Source organism: Pollicipes pollicipes, unplaced genomic scaffold (assembly GCF_011947565.3).
Source record: "Pollicipes pollicipes isolate AB1234 unplaced genomic scaffold, Ppol_2.1 Scaffold_3216;HRSCAF=3773_pilon_pilon_pilon, whole genome shotgun sequence".
Classification (NCBI taxonomy): domain Eukaryota; kingdom Metazoa; phylum Arthropoda; class Thecostraca; order Pollicipedomorpha; family Pollicipedidae; genus Pollicipes; species Pollicipes pollicipes.
The window spans coordinates 1,284,664-1,301,268 of NW_023596251.1; the positions used below are offsets into that span (position 1 = coordinate 1,284,664).

General features: G+C 53.2%; 1 protein-coding gene across 1 annotated transcript in view; it reads right to left on the reverse strand.

The window, feature by feature from the left end:
• The window catches only part of LOC119091000 (guanylate cyclase soluble subunit beta-2), a 52,243-nt gene that overhangs the window by 22,219 nt on the left and 13,419 nt on the right, over nucleotides 1-16,605 (reverse strand). The window contains exons 2-3 of the mRNA XM_037213722.1: nucleotides 9,669-9,772; nucleotides 8,130-8,268 (exon numbers count right to left, since the gene is read on the reverse strand). Coding sequence (XP_037069617.1) covers nucleotides 8,130-8,268; nucleotides 9,669-9,772 — 243 coding nt within the window. The remainder of the gene's footprint in view (nucleotides 1-8,129; nucleotides 8,269-9,668; nucleotides 9,773-16,605) is intronic.

Genomic DNA, 16,605 nt, shown 5'->3' on the forward strand with positions numbered 1-16,605 from the left:
CCCCCCCCCCCCCCACTATCGATTCGAGAAACCAGCCATGTGTATCGGAATAATGGCAATTGTCCAAACGATAGAGTTCGAACGCATAATGTTCGTCACGAAAAGTACGAAAAGTAAAATATTCGTACCTCGTTGCAGTGAAACTTAGTAATGAAAAAGTGCGTACCTATGGATATAGATCCTTCGACAAAATGCTCGCAGGGAAACAGCTCGTAACGATCATGTCCGTAGTCTGTCCTCAGAGCAAAGTTCGTGTGGGAAAGGTTTTAAGCAAACGTGTATGTGCAAATGTTCGGGCGTCAATGTTTGTCAGGAAAAATGTTCGTTTGGCCAAATTGCGCAAGCATGGGTTCGTTTTTCGATACATCGTGTAAGCACAAAAGGCTTTACGCAAATGTTGGTTACGGACGTATTACAAGAGCATGCACTCAAAACTTCGTACGCAGCTGTGTACGGTATGTTGGAAGGCGGATATTGATCTCTGGTGCCGGGCCTCGAGACTGAGTACCACTTCGGGGGCCGCCAAATCCAGTGCTGGGGCAGGGATATTGATCTCTGGTGCCGGGCCTCGGGACTGAGTATCACTTCGGGGGCCGCCAAATCCAGTGCTAAGGTAGGGATATTGATCTCTGGTGCCGGGCCTCGGGACTGAGTATCACTTCGGGGGCCGCCAAATCCAGTGCTGGGGCAGGCAGTGGACAGCGGCAATCGCATGTGCCACATAAATTGTGTCTGGTTTATCAGATGGCCAGTTTAACTCGTCGCGGCATACAGCTGGCCGTCCCTCAGCGGCCACCAGATCCATCAGCGGTCACCAGATCCATCAGCGGTCACCAGATCCACCAGCGGCCACCAGATCCATCAGCGGCCACTGGATCCACCAGCGGCCACCAGATCCATCAGCGGTCACCAGATCAACCAGCGACCACCAGATCCACCGCAGATCACCCGCCGAGTGGTCTGCGCTCCTCCTCTGTCCCTCTCCCTGACGACGGGTCTGCCGGCGACCCCGCCCGACGCCCCCTGAGCGCGCCACTGACGCCAGCTGACGGACGCGGTGAGTCTTCGCGATTGAAGAACACAGCGGAAAGATCTGCCGGGCGCAGGCGGCATGTGATGGCTTTTCTGAAGCATAGAAGAGTCCAGAGAGAATGATGCACCGCTGCACTTGTTTTGATGCAGCCTCTTTGATAAGGACCTTGTACTGAGCCGATCCAGCATGGCCTGAGATTATCACTTTTAATCTGCCCGCCGGACGGAGTTAGATATTGTTCACTCGAATTCACACCTCATGCCACAATATTTAATCAATCTTCAGCAACGTTTGCGGTCAGACTATGCAAAACTTGATACCCTGGAGTTCAATCTGTCCTGAGACACTTACAATATAAGTATCGTTCAACATCCCGAAATCAGTTATCGTAATGCATCGCCATAAGCTTAATGTACAGCATTCGTGGAAAGTGGGTGTGCGTCTACAGACTCTCGCTCCTACGCTTATGCAGCTCACCAGCTTTTGGGGACGTAATTTTGTCAAACCAACTCAATGTGTTTGAACCTTTGCGCACGTGCAGTTGCTTACAAATAGCCGTGTATGTACTTAAGGCGTACAGCCTCTTCGCACCCGAACTTTTGTCCTGACGTATTTTTGTAAATACAAACATTCTTCATACTTACTTCAAATCACACGAACATTTTCTCACAAACACCCGCGTACAAACTTTTGTGTGCGTACTTTGGCCGAACGAACTTAACGCCTAGCGTCCATTTGTTTAACGCCAATTGCGTACCTACTTTGTGCATACATGCTTTTCCCATACGTCATTAAATCCTGAAACCGGACTGCGCAGGGTTCGGAAATCGTGCGGTTGACCGCTCGCGAGCCTCGCGCTCGCCGGACGTTCCACTGTTGGACCTGATCGATAGCTGAGGTGTAGGGCACGGCGCACGACATTGAGCGTGTAACATTGGCCAAGGTCAGGGCCAAAGCGAGAGGGCGGTGCTTGAGCAACACGGCGCCTGCCTCTGCATTAACCGTGCCACTCGCACGTCTTGGCACGAGGCCGCGATAATAAACACCCGGAGCCTTGTCACGGACTGCTGGAATAACGACATGTGCTGGCACGCAGATGCAAGGCCGAAGAAGACGCATTTGTCTACTGGCCAGGCTTCGAGCCATGCCCCACAGCGAGCTCTGATGCGCATCTCCACACGCGCTGACGTCCGTGCTCTCTCCTGTGCCCGGTTGACTGGGTGCCAGCTCCCAGGACGGCCGTCTGTCTGCGGTGACTCGGCCCTCGGGCAGCTGGCGGCGGCGGCAGCGGCCGAGGCCGGAGCCGCGTGTCAGCACACCGCCACACCGCCAGCGCCGGTGGCAGGCGTGGCGGGGCGCTGGCGGTCCGGGCCTCGGCCGGGCCACCCACGCTGCCGGGCGGGCCGGCGCTGGCAGAGACTGCCGTCACCGCGCATGCGCCGCGACACGGCGCCCCGGGCCGCCACGGCAGCCGTGTCACGTGTCAGAGTCCGGGGCCAGCCAGGTAACCTGGGAGTGACCTGGCCAGAGTCCCGTGTCGGCCAACGGCACCGACGAGGATGGCCTTCAGCACGCAAACCGCGCCACGTTTGCGTACCCGTGGTCACGAAAGGAGCAGCCGGGGTCGGGGGGGGGGGGGTCCACCCTTTGTTACGCGCAGATTATGGGATGGACCAGTCCCTCCCCCGCCCCCCTACATCATTTATCAAGACACGCGGCTGCTAATGCTATTAGTGCCTCAGCAACTCACGACATAGCCGCGTTAGCACTGGCGAAGCGAGAAACTGCACCGAGTAACTCTGTTCAACAGCGTCATTCGGGGTAGCCCGCGTACACCCTCGTGCTCGTCAAGACCCTCTAATGGTGTATGCCAACCAGCAAGCCGGACTTGCATGCTGAGCTTATCTTGGTAGCCTGGTAAAGGCTATACTCGGTGCCAATCCAAGCCCTTACATTCTAGTGCTTACCTGCGATCGAGATGAAGGTGCTACAATTGTTAACATGACCCCTTTTGTGCGCATTTTAACCTGTTTCATGTGTATGGCACGGGTACGATCTGGGCAAGATGGGTAGCCGGCAGTCACTGCTCTATTTTTGTCAAAGTGGTGACGGCTTCACTCCATGGAGTCAGGCAGAATAAGATGTTTTGTCGGCTTGGTCGTAAGACGGTTTCGCACTCGACTTCAGTGCACTTACTCCGCATTTGATTCAAGTTTTACCAGATACTTTTTTGCAAATCGGTTGCATCACTAATCGCCGAACAAGCCGAATGCAGTACGGTGTCATCATCGGCGGTTCGGAGAACAGTGCCGAATGTAGAACGGTGTCGCCAAAGCAGTCGCGAGGCGCGACGGCCGTGGGGAAGTTCACATCACCGCATGTGCTGCATTTACCTCCAATTTATTCGAAATTCTGTGCACAATCGTTGAAAACGTCATCTAAACGGATACTGTTTTCTTTTCGTGACGTTTAAATGCCACCGATCGATCGCCCAGTCGCTGTCTCCGAGTATTTTAAGCAAAAGCGAAGCGATGGAGCAAAACGATTTAAGCGAAACGGCGGAAGGCGAACGCGCTGAGTGTGAGTCGACAGCCAGTGGTAGTCAGTTCAGCTGGCGTTCATTCATTCGTGGCGGACAAAAGCCCGTAACGACAGAATGCATCTGTGCAGCCTTCTACGAATGTGGAAAAATGTAAAAATATGCACCCATCAAGGTAATAAGTAGCTGCGAAGGTCATTTAGCAAGGAATTATCATGGAAGTGGAGGTCATTTTGAGGCGTATAGCAATCATCTGAGGACAAAGCATACCGTTTTCACCGAATGTGCCTCCGAATGACTGCAGGGTACAACAGATACATCGCAGAGCGTTGCTGATTGAGTACAGCATGCAGCGAAATCGGCGTGGGCGGTGATGGCCGGAACGGATTCCTCAAGCGTCAGAAATATGTAACGAAACCTCAACGACAATGGGCAATTGAAGAGCGGTATTTGAAAGCTTAACATTCAGTTTGGCAAGCAGGCGTATAATTATTACCGTTGTAAGTCTCTGTATCGCTGCGGCCCGGCGTCTCCTTGACTTGGCCGCATGATAATGTGGCAACGCACTTGTATGCTATGGAAAGGTTGACTCAGAATTTAATCGGTGCTATCCCCATCCGTTTATGATGGAGCTTTTTTCAATGAGTGACGTAACCTCCTTAGAATGGGTGCTAGCATGTCTCCAACACACGGAATGGACGGGGCGGAAGGGTGGCCAGCGTCATTACCCTGTGTTAATCAAAGCGGTAAGTGATTGAGTGGTAAATCACTTTTGTAAGCTATGTGGGCGTCTTATACAGGTTTTTATTAAAATCATCCCAATCCATTCAATTCTTAAAAGACATGGGAATTCAGCCAGACGAGTCACCTGTTAAAACGTAAAGGAGTCAGATTCGAACGGGATAATAATTGTTTTCGTTTGCGTGGTCAGCTTCAGATTTTTCGTTCATTCCCGGAATAAGCCGGCTGTTTAAGAGGCGTCAAAGAAACGGTAAACACGTCTCCAAAATGAATCAACAGTCGCCCAGAGAAGCGAGGTGGCCGGGCCTCACTGGGCTAACCAACTATCGTCTGTCGGTCTGTCTGTCTGTCCGCCTGTTTGTTTGTCTTTTTGTCTGGTTTCACGTCAGCCAGAGGTTGGGTCGACCAGGAATTCATATGAACGATGAAAAGCCGAACCCAAATAACATAAACACAAGTCGTTTACAGAACGCCACAGGTCTTTCAACGCGTTTTCAGCAGTCAGCTGCGTCGCATCGCTTAGCGAAACAGGCCCGCAAGCACTTGCACAGTCTATATATGCGCATATATGTATTCATATATATATATATATATATATATATATATATATATATATATATATATACATATATATATATATATATATATATATATATATATATATATGTATACATATCTTTGTGTCTGTTTGCCGGGCGTCTTTGCCTTGCTCAGAGCCCGCCGTTCAGTTGTATGTGCCCTAAGGGCACTCGGAAAGTGTGAAAGAACGTCGAAGATAAAGCAAAAAAGATTGACTGCATCCGGCAGGTAGCAATGTGGCGAGAGCACCCAACAGACAGAAAAAAAACTCGTAAGCCGTGATAAACAAGGACATCGGACAGCACTGATGCGCCCCAGCGGTCGCCTTGGTAACCGGGAAAAGCACAAGACAGTGAGCGAGTGCATTAATTTGAGCCTTTCCAACTCGTTAAAGCCGACCGGCGCATCCGACAAACATAAAGCACACCACTTGAAGGATTTTTGCGAGTTTAAATGTGCATTTCATTTTAAAGCTGGTTGCAGGTTCGCCTGACTTGTTATTTTTCCTTATTTGTAGTGCATTTCACCGCGTACCCTTTATTGCATTGGAGTTGCTAAGTTCCTTGCCTGATGATTAAATGTCATAAATTATGAACCACAAGATAAGCTTTGTGACGGAGATTTCTTCATCGCTACGTCCAGGCTGACAAAACTTTGTCGTGGCTGCTTTTATTTTTTAAGCTGTCTCGACCCAACAGCTCATAAGACGTCGCCGCTTGAATCACAAGAAGAAATTTTCAAACATGCTATTTTGAGCGGATTCCATCAGCACTGAGCGCTTATTACGTGCAACAACCTTACCCAGCGGCAGAGGCGCAGCCATGGTGCTCATGAATTTTCCTCCACCACCAGCAGAATCGAGTGCAGTTTATGAACCACGACACCACTGAGTACAACTCTTCGATCTCGTTATTAAGAGTCTTTTGGGCTTCACCTCTATGACTTGTATGGGCGACGTCGATGACGAGCAGCACAACCTTTTGGTAAACAATGAATCGGGGTAAGAAACAAACGAATCCATCGTTTGTCTTATGTGAATACTTGAGGGCAAAACAAACGACGTTCATGACATGGACGGGTAAAACGTCTGAGGTTGCAGGTCAGCCCCGAAGCGTGAGAAGCTTGCGCAAAAACACGAAGGGAGTAAGGGAGTAGAACGCTTTTTTAGCAAGGGAGGGAACGTAGCACGTTTGCGCGCTTAGGAACGCTTGGTATACACACTCGGGATCACGTCCCCAAAGCCTTAAAACTCTTTAAGGGAAAACACACCAGCGTTCAGAACGGGCAAACAGCGAGGTTAGTCTTCTAAACGTATATTCTGCAGAATTTGATTTTTCAGGTCATTTTTGTCAAACAGAATATTGTAAGCGCAATTTGGAGCAATCATGGTGCGAGAACCAAGGATCGTTTGTCCGCAAGCTCGTTTGTCCGTTCAGACCCAGTCTGGTTCCCTACACAAAATAAAGCGACGCATGCGACAGCCGAATGCTTGTGGTAACTTTGCTACACGCCTTATGACTCCTATAGTTTCCTTCGATGTGTCGATGTTTCGCAACTCGGACCAGGCATTCGACAGTCATCTGTTTCTTGTCCGAGCGATTTGAAGCCATCGATGGTTTGACTGTTTGCACACCAGCGCGAGCGTCTGCGAGACTGCCATCTAAACACCACACGATGATCGGCTGCGAAAGACGCCTGGCGGACCGTTTGCCCTTCACGTATAGCAATTCGTATTCCGCACAAGGCAGTGTGCCGAATTGGGGGTTCGAGCCTAGCAACCGGCATAATGTTTTATCGCCACGTTACTGCCTGCGCCATGGGTTGCGACGCTGAATGACCACGACTGTGAGTGAGTCGTGCCAGCCGGGTCATGCGGAAGCAAACACACGAAATTTGTGGCTCCCAAATCGTGGAGGATGCGCGGATGTCGTCCCGCACGTCACGCACGAGTCTTCTTTTCCATTTGCGAACCATGCGGCACTTGAAGAGCAATTTCCGCACCGGACATGACTTCAGCTCGTGTGGATACGTCCAGGCGTGGAGAATGCCAGTGTACCAGCGACTACCTCCACTACTAGAGCCGACGGCATCCGCCAGTAGTGCAGGTAGTCGTTCTGTACGCACCAGTGGAGGTAGTCGTTTGGTACACTCCAATGGAGGTAGTCGTTCCGTACTCACCAGTGGAGCTAGTCGTTTGGTACTCATCAGTGGAGGTAGTCGTTTGGTACTCATCAGTGGAGGTAGTCGTTTGGTACGCTCCAGTGGAAATATTCGTTCGGCACTCACCAGTGGAGGTATTCGTTCGGTACGCACCAGTGGAGGTAGTCGTTCTGTACGCACCAGTGGAGGTAGTCGTTCGGTACTCACCAGTGGAGGTAGTCGTTCGGTACTCACCAGTGGAGGTAGTCGATGTTCGGTACCCACCAGTGGAGGTAGTCGTTCGGTACCCACCAGTGGAGGTAGTCGTTCGGTACTCACCAGTGGAGGTAGTCGTTCGGTACTCACCAGTGGAGGTAGTCGTTCGGTACTCACCAGTGGAGGTAGTCGTTCGGTACTCACCAGTGGAGGTAGTCGTTCGGTACCCACCAGTGGAGGTAGTCGTTCGGTACCCACCAGTGGAGGTAGTCGTTCGGTACCCACCAGTGGAGGTAGTCGTTCGGTACCCACCAGTGGAGGTAGTCGTTCGGTACCCACCAGTGGAGGTAGTCGTTCGGTACTCACCAGTGGAGGTAGTCGTTCGGTACTCACCAGTGGAGGTAGTCGTTCGGTACCCACCAGTGGAGGTAGTCGTTCGGTACCCACCAGTGGAGGTAGTCGTTCGGTACCCACCAGTGGAGGTAGTCGTTCGGTACCCACCAGTGGAGGTAGTCGTTCGGTACCCACCAGTGGAGGTAGTCGTTCGGTACCCACCAGTGGAGGTAGTCGTTCGGTACTCACCAGTGGAGGTAGTCGTTCGGTACTCACCAGTGGAGGTAGTCGTTCGGTACTCACCAGTGGAGGTAGTCGTTCGGTACTCACCAGTGGAGGTAGTCGTTCGGTACCCACCAGTGGAGGTAGTCGTTCGGTACCCACCAGTGGAGGTAGTCGTTCGGTACTCACCAGTGGAGGTAGTCGATGTTCTGTACACACCAGTGGAGGTAGTCGTTCTGTACTCACCAGTGGAGGTAGTCGTTCGGTACCCACCAGTGGAGGTAGTCGTTCGGTACTCACCAGTGGAGGTAGTCGTTCGGTACTCACCAGTGGAGGTAGTCGATGTTCTGTAGGAATGTCTCGAACGTCTGGCCGATGCCGTGGATGATGTCGCCGAAGCCTATTTCAACCGCGAACGGCAGGAAGTGCTGACCCAGGCTGTGCATCACCCTCTCTCGAGGCATTCCTGACAGCGACAAGGTGGGATTGTGTTCAGCGGGAGGGGGGGGGGGGGGGGGAACATCCTCGATTTTCCCCTCCAACTTGATAAAAAGCCCTTCCGGGATAAGGCCACATTCTGATAGCAAATCCAGGCTATACCAGGTGTCTCCCCCAAATGTGCTATATTCAAAACGAAGACATCTTAGAAATCGAGCACGGTCGATAGGTCGTACATTTATAGTAAAAGTCAATCATGTGTTTTTGGTACCACATTATTCAGTATCTTGACATGTGTCGGCACCAAGTGATGTGATGTATGTTCGATGTGAGCACACGGGTGAGTGAGGGTTCCAAAAGTGTATATTAATCGCTTCGCAGGCAGTACGCCCAAGGCTGGTATTTAGGCATGCCTTAAAACTTTTCCTGGAATTGCAGGATTGGTAGGCAAAGCAAGTGTGGTTCATTTCGGGCTGGCCCGTCACTAACGCAAACAAACACGTGCTGTAACGATATTTCAGTTTTCAGTGACTAAAACAATATGTTAGGAGTGTCTCAAATACGAGATAAAGACTCAATTCAGCAGCCAGGTTGAACCTCAACCAGGCTCACTGACCCAGGTCTGAGCCTCGCGGTTGGTTTGCGAGACTATTGCCCACTCCCCTGGTAGTGGGCAGCAGCCGTGGGCACTTCAAGGTGATCGGCGCCGCCGCGTGGCGACAGCCCCACGGAACAACGCAGCCTGCCCACGTCATCAGCATTCCATCATCCGCCGCCGCGTGGCGACAGCCCCACGGAACAACGCAGCCTGCGCACGTCATCAGCATTCTATCATCATCACCATCGTAACCACCACCACCACCGTCACCCCCATCTGCATTGTCAACAGCATCATCGGAATCGGCATAATTCTTGGTATGACGATCGGCATCATCGTCGTCGTCGCCATCTTTGTAGTCGTATTCGTCGTCATCATCGTCATGGCCTTGGCACCGGACCGCCAGGCGCCAGTCCCGGCGCATGGTTCGCTGGAGGGGCTTGGCGGCATCCAGCTAGCCATAGGTAATGACGCCTCGGAGTGGTGGAGAACGGTGGGCCAGGGTTCGCACCGAAGTCTAACGACCCCAGTGCTAGCTCACCCAAGTGCAAAGAAGTTTGAAGGGTGGCATGATGCACTTTGTATCGGCCACATTTGACACGTTTAGCTAGTGCATCTCATACGCTTCACGAATGTATTGAAAACATTGGTTTCACGTATTTTACGCATTACATATACCCATTGCTCAATCGCACTTTGCACGCATTTACCAAACACGGTGGCCTCAAACACACCCTTACGCTTGCCTCCAGCCTCTCGCATCAGGTCAGCATGTACGCTGGTACGCCACCGAGCGGCGCACCAGGCCCGCGGTCCGCGAGGGGACTGACCTGTGACGTCACTGACGGTCTGCACCAGCCGGTACAGTACACAGTCCGCGTACATCTTGTAGTGCAGGAAGTCAGCGTCGTCCGAGATATCGGGGCACGCGGACCTGCGGCACATGGGCGGCTTACAGCGGCGCTGTGGGACCGACGGCACAGTCTGCAGACCTGCGGCACATGGGCGGCCTACAGCGGCGCTGTGGGACCGACGGCACAGTCTGCAGACCAGCGGCACATGGGCGGTTTACAGCGGCGCTGGGGGACCGATGGCACAGTTTGCAGAGGCGACGTCTGCAAACTGCGAACTTGATGGCGTCAGTATCGTTGTCAAGCGGGAGGAGAGGCACAGCAACACGTCGGCTTCGTGGTGACGCGATCCCATCCGACTCGTGTCTCCACGAGCTGACAACAGCTGACTGTGTGTGTGTGTGTGTATGTGTTTGTGTGTGTGTGTGTGTGTGTGTGTGTGTGTGTGTGTTGTGTGTTTGTGTGTGTGTGTGTTGTGTGTGTGTGTGTGTGTGTGTGTGTGTGTGTGTGTGAGTGTGTGTGTGTGTGTGTGTGTGTGTGTGTGTGTGTGTGTGTGTGTGTGTGTGTGTGTGTGTGTGTGTGTGTGTGTGTGTGTGTGTGTGTGTGTGTGTGTGTGGTGTGTGTGTGTGTTGTGTGTGTGTGTGTGTGTGTTGTGTGTGTGTGTGCGCGCGCACGCGCGAGCTCGCACGCTCCACAAGCCATGAGAAATAACCTGCCGTTTGCCGATTCACGGGCCGGTTTTGGCACGGCCGCATTGGCATCCAATGAAACAGCCAGCCCGACTCAGAGGACAGCGCCGTTCCACCGCCGAGACGACCGACCGACCGAGACCTGACACGACCGAGATCTCAGAACACTTGTGTCACACTGGGATGCTCTCTGGTGCCAGGTGCGGATCATGATCGCTCTTTTAGGAAATGTTGTCCGCAATAAAAAGCGACAGGTAAGCCTAGCTTTCTTTGCTTTTAACTTTTTACGGCAATAAATCAGGGGATCTCAGATAGTTAAACGCAGCTCTAAGACATTTGGAGCCTTAAGAAGATAATTGTGGAATGTGACTGCAGTATGATAAAGGCTCATCCACAGTATATCGTAAGGATGAAAAATATGGTGACAAGCATGGATAATATCAAACACATTGTGTACCCATTATGCGCAACTCAGTTTGCTGTTACAACGCGTGCATGCGTGTCGCATGCATATGTACGCACAATCCTTCGTTCACCAAACCAAGCGATGCCAGCATTGTACTCCATCCTATGCCCTATATTTTCCGCGACCGGAAGCGGCACGCCCCATCACGGTCGGCTGGCCGCAGGACCTGCCTCAATAATAGGCCCGCCCGCCGCTGGTGCTGCGCGTACGTCCGGTCCAGTGGCGCCCCTATTACTGGCCGCCGCCAGGCGCGACAGCTCGGTATCACGGTCAGACGCCGACCCATGAGGCGAGCTATTACCGGGGAGGTGACGTGCCGGCAGGAGACAAAGTGCGGGGCGGACCCCCGAAAAGGTCATGTCAAGGGTCGCGGCTGGCGCAGGAAATACACGCCGTGCTGAAGGTACGGACTGCGGGCTCGAGAAGCAGGGACAACCAGAAATATGGATACTATTGACATAGAGCTCACAGATGGATGTGCGAGACAGTACTTCATTATGACTGTCAGCAGCCAGTCTAGCGAAGAAATATCTCAAAAAAGAAGAAGAAAGACGTTTAAGAATCAAATGACCGAAATTTGTATCTTGACAAAAGTTAAAAAACCAAATGAACCGCAACTAGACCCATTGAAATCACATTATGCATGCATGGCCTATACCACTGCCCAAGGCTTTGCTTACTGCTGCCGTAATGAACGTACCACTGCCGAGTTTTCGCCTTGCATATCCGTAAGGAGCATATCCATCGTCAAACTTTGTCGGGTTGTTACAGGGTTAACAAGAAAATCGTGGTTAAACGAACGCGAACAAATGCAAATTATGTGCACTCAACACAAAACGATTAAACAAATTTGGCGTTTCTAATCCTTTCCACTGCACAATTTATATTTGCGTTCAAACTGGCTTCTCCACAGCGACTGGCAAATGGTGGCCTCGCATGACTGGGCACCGCCGCAAGTCAACAAATACCACAAACTGTCTCCTTAATACAGCAAGGTCAAGCCGATTGTGTCACATCCCATTGCGTTAACCACATCACGGACGATCCCTCTCTCATGGTTCGGAGAGCACTTCCGCCGGGCGGAGACCCGGCTGGAACGACCAAACGGCGGGGGGCGGATTCGTAGTTGATCGCGGTGAGGGCACTTAAGCGGGCTTCGGGACGGTCTATCGAGCACACACATCTCAGTTCAACATCGTTGAAAGGCAACGGTTGGGGAGAGAACATGCCCCCATGCCCCCACGGACCCCTCCTGTGTACCCTTGCTTGCTGAGAGCACGGGTGCTGGGTCCGTGGCAGTGCGTCCTCCTTGTCGGCTTTCCTGTTATTGTGACTCGCCGGACAGCCGAACTCTGCCAGACGCCCGGGGCTGTCCTGCTGTCCCCGGCTGCTCGCCGGACAGCCGAACTCTGCCAAACGCCCGGGGCTGTCCGGCTGTCTCCGGCTGCTGGTTGGAGCATGACGCCGCGACCAGCGCCATATCATATTCATATCCGCATATCCCTGATCATATCCGCGTATCTGGCGCTGGAGCCGCGCCCAGACGGTCCAATCTGCCTCCGGCGATATCGCATGTGTCTTGCTTGCAGTTGCAGCGTAGGGGTGGAGAGGGTCGCTGGGTCCGCTCGGGTCCGCGTGCGTCCTGGCTGTGACGACCTCCGGTCCAACGAATGTTTTGATCTGCGACTCCCGTGGCTTCGATAGGGTCACTCGCCAATTTAAATGGCCGGAATGCGTTTGGCTTGGTTTGGTCGGCCAGTCATCGCCATTGGCAGGGTCACCCGCCAATTTAAATGGCCGGAATGCGTTTGGCTTGGTTTGGTCGGCCAGTCATCGCCATTGGCTGGGACTACGGAGATGGTAAGTGGGGGGGGGGGGGGGCGGGGGGAAGGCATCAGGCTGTGGGATTACGGAGATGATAACTAGGGGGGGGGGGGGAGCAAAGCTGCAGCTGCCGTGGGAGTCTCCCGTGAGCGAGTCCCCTCAGCCTGCACATTGACCCCTCTTGGGGGAGGTTGTGCGGGGGGGGGGGTGGGGCTCTAGTGAGGGTGGTTTCAGCCGGCTCATGGCTGTCCGGTACCACAACACGAGGGACGCTGGCCGCTGCTGACCCCTCCGGTGACATACAAGCCGCTGCCACAACACGAGGACGCTGGCCGCTGCTGACCCCTCCGGTGACATACAAGCCGCTGCCACAACACGAGGACGCTGGCCGCTGCTGACCCCTCCGGTGACATACAAGCCGCTGCCACAACACGAGGACGCTGGCCGCTGCTGACGCCTGCGGTGACATACAAGCCGCTGCCACAACATGCGGGACGCTGGCCGCTGCTGACGCCTCCGGTGGCATACAAGCCGCTGCCACATGCTGCCTGACGCCACGAGTATGACATTTCCAGAATCTGGCGGGTTTTACCGTCTGCGCCAGCAGTCTCCGCTGTATTATCAGCAGAGCGACAAAATCTGCCGAGGATGCAATGTAGCCGCCCCAAGAGGAAAGTCGTATAAGAAAGGCCATGGCAGACCGCGCCTCCCGTTCCTCGTGCATCGCCACTGACTGCCAGCTGGGGGTGTCGTCTTTGCGCTGCACCTGCGCTACACGACTGCTAAAAGTGGAGCAAACCTCACTTCCTGCAGGAGGGCTCCCGACGCACGCACGAGGCTCTGGCGATGGGTCCGACCGACATAAACAGAGCCGCTCGATGAAAATAGCCGGCCGCAGCAGCCATTAAGCCGGGCCGGCGCGGCAGGGTCCGACACCCAACGCCCGCCACAGCGCTCGTGAAAGCGCCGGCTGCTCGCTAGTCGCGCGCATGAACTCTTCGCGCTGGTAGTTACGAGCGCTCTCAGGGAATTTCCTCCAGACCGTTGAGAAGCCCCAATACGCCACGGACATATCTGATACGCCACGGACATATTAGATGCATTTAGCTTCCTCACGTGTGAGGCATCCTAGCTCACGTGCGGAGCTGTAAAACCGTGAGCGACACCACCGCGCATGCAACTGTGTAAACATCAACAACTGTGCGCAACTGTGTGCGCCACACTGTCATCACGTGCGAGGCCGTGGGCTGTTTTGCGTGGCTCAGCGAAACGCCCGGGCTTGCTGAGCGCGCCTCTGCACAGGCCCTGCGCCAACCCGACCGGCCGGCCATTACGACGGCGGGGAGGGGGCCGCGGGACCTTGAGTGGTCCTGCCTGGCGGCCGGCGCGCGCGGCCGGCGCGCGCGGCCGGCACACCCGCCAACGAGAACCTCCAGACGCCGCCACCGGCGCAGCCAGGACCGAAGGATGGAGCGGGGCGCACGCCTGCGCTGTGACCGAAGGCAAGGGGACGGGGAGGGCTGGCCGAGTTGCGTGGCCGCCGTGCTGGTGCATGCATCAAAAGAAAATAGCCGCATGTTGCGACTTGGGTTACGTGGTGAACTCAATGCAGTTCGGGGTGCCGAGGCACACGAGAAAAACATCTCACCTGTTCTAGTGTCGCGGAAGGATTGAGATGAGGTATTCGTACAACGATGGAATAATCGTTTGGACCACAGTCCCGTCTGGTGTGTCAATACGCACAGGATGTTTGTTCTCATGAACTCTCCGGCCGTCACCTGGTGTTAAGGAGTCCTCAGAACTGGATAATGTTTGGGTTTCAGCCATGTATGCTACAGAAGAATACATAGGGCGCTTACAGTGAGGTTGTAACGTTTCAACGAGCTGGACATGTTGCTTCCAGCATATTGTGCAATTTTGCAATATATTTTTCTTTTTTTCAAAATGCTTCTCCGGGAGTAGGTGTGCTATGTGAGATTAAATGAGGTGATTCTTGGGTTTCGCTAAGCTTCTTTTAATCGCAAATAATGGTACGGTATCCCGCAATTTTCGCAGCAGTTTTCCATCTTGATCGAGGGGTTTTCAGCTTCCTGAAGCAATTCATGATAACCGCAATGGTTCCTGGGGGTACCTTTGCCGATATTCGGGGGGTGCAATGTTTTGCAACATTTGTGACAATGTACAAAATATATGGTTTTGTAATCTGGTGCGATCGATGATGGCTTTTTGTTAATGCCTTTTAGACGTTTGATGGCAGTAGCACACGCCTGTTCATCTCAAGTGGCAGACTTGCGGAGAAATCTTGACTCAGGATTGTGCTCCTCTCCGTGCTCATTTCCGAATTATATACGATTGCGAGGCTGACTAGCACGTGGTGAGACACATAAGTCACTTCACTGATCAACAAAGGAGATGGGGTTGAGACAAGAAAGTGTGACATTGGCGGAGTTTAGGGTTTGATTCGTTCCTTGACGCACCCTCTTGAAACGAGTCGGGCTATGGCTGGGTTATGGCGCGCCCTTTTACTGTTACCATGTCTTGAGATTTCGGGCCCTAGCTGAGTTTTTAGAGCTTTAAGATTGTCAGTCACTTCCATAAACTGAGCTCCAAAGCTTCCACTGGCTCTCCCCCCCCCCCTGATTCCACGCATATCACATGTCATATATCATTGTTTTTCCGCGCATTCTTCCTTCTCAGCACACCTTACGCTACATTTATTCTTCTTATGGCAGGTGAACCTTGGCTGTTCGCCTCAGTCCTCCCAGTTTCTCGTTTAGCGGTGCACAGGGTCACAGTACAGTGATTCTTCCCAATATACCACTAAATTTGGATATTTGGGAGCCTGAATCCGCGTCCGCAGTGTTACTCGCATCCCTTTCCGACACGCCAGGCTGCTTCTTACAAGTGGCCCAGGGTCACTTGCGTAGAGCGGCGGCAGGTTTTTGCTAAGCCGTCGTTGCCCTGTAGTCCGGGGTGGCTCTCCATCCCATACCATCGCTCAGATGCCGTCCTTGCCCTCAGTGAGGGCCCGCCTTCTCACTGTATGCGGCTCTGGGACTAATGGATGATAATATTTGTGTGCCGTCTTCACCGAGCGCGGTCCTGTTGCTGACCTGACCTGACCTGACCTGACTGTTGCTGACCCTTTACGATCACCCGTCACGATGGCGCTGAGCCGCGCTTTCCCAAGCGGGGTATGGCACCGCTCCTGCTGCCTACGAAAGCCTCTCTGGCTGGCTGCTGGTCCGCTCTGAACGCCATCTCCTCGTTTACACTGTGGCAGTGCAGACTTTCCGTCTCCTCTCTCCGCTGAGAGAGGAGAAGATGTCTAACCAATGTCCACATGCGTCATATGCTTAGAAACGCTGCATGCGTAGTCGTTTTGTCGCCTCATGCCCTGCTAGGGTGTCGTTTACTTACCCAGACCGTGATTGTGGCCGGAGGCTACCTTACCATTTTGGGAAGATCATGCCCTTTTAAATTTTTCTTAGAGCCCGGACTTGACCTTCAGGCTTGTCTACTTGTGACGTCATTTGGCCGGAGCGCTGCCAGCTTGGTTGCCCCTTTCTGCTGTCAGTTTCGTGCCAGTTGCGCCGCATTCAAACCCGAACGGTTAACTTGCTCGGAGGATGGGGGTCCAGTTGGAAAGGCCTGTTCGCACATACTTGTCACCATCTCAGGTGTTCCCGTCCACCACAAGCACAGCGGAGTTCAATAGGTGATTGCCGAAATCGCGTCTCATTTCATGTCGTAGCTTCGCATTCTACTGTCTTCCAAGCGAAAGGGAAGGCACTAGGTTAAGCACGTGGACGTTTCTCCACATCTGGCTCATCACTATTATGATGCCTTAGCCTTAAATGTTGCCCCAGATGGGAAACGTTGCGATGGAGCTTGCTAGCGCGAACTCTTCAGATGGGGCGTACTCGTCAAATATCTG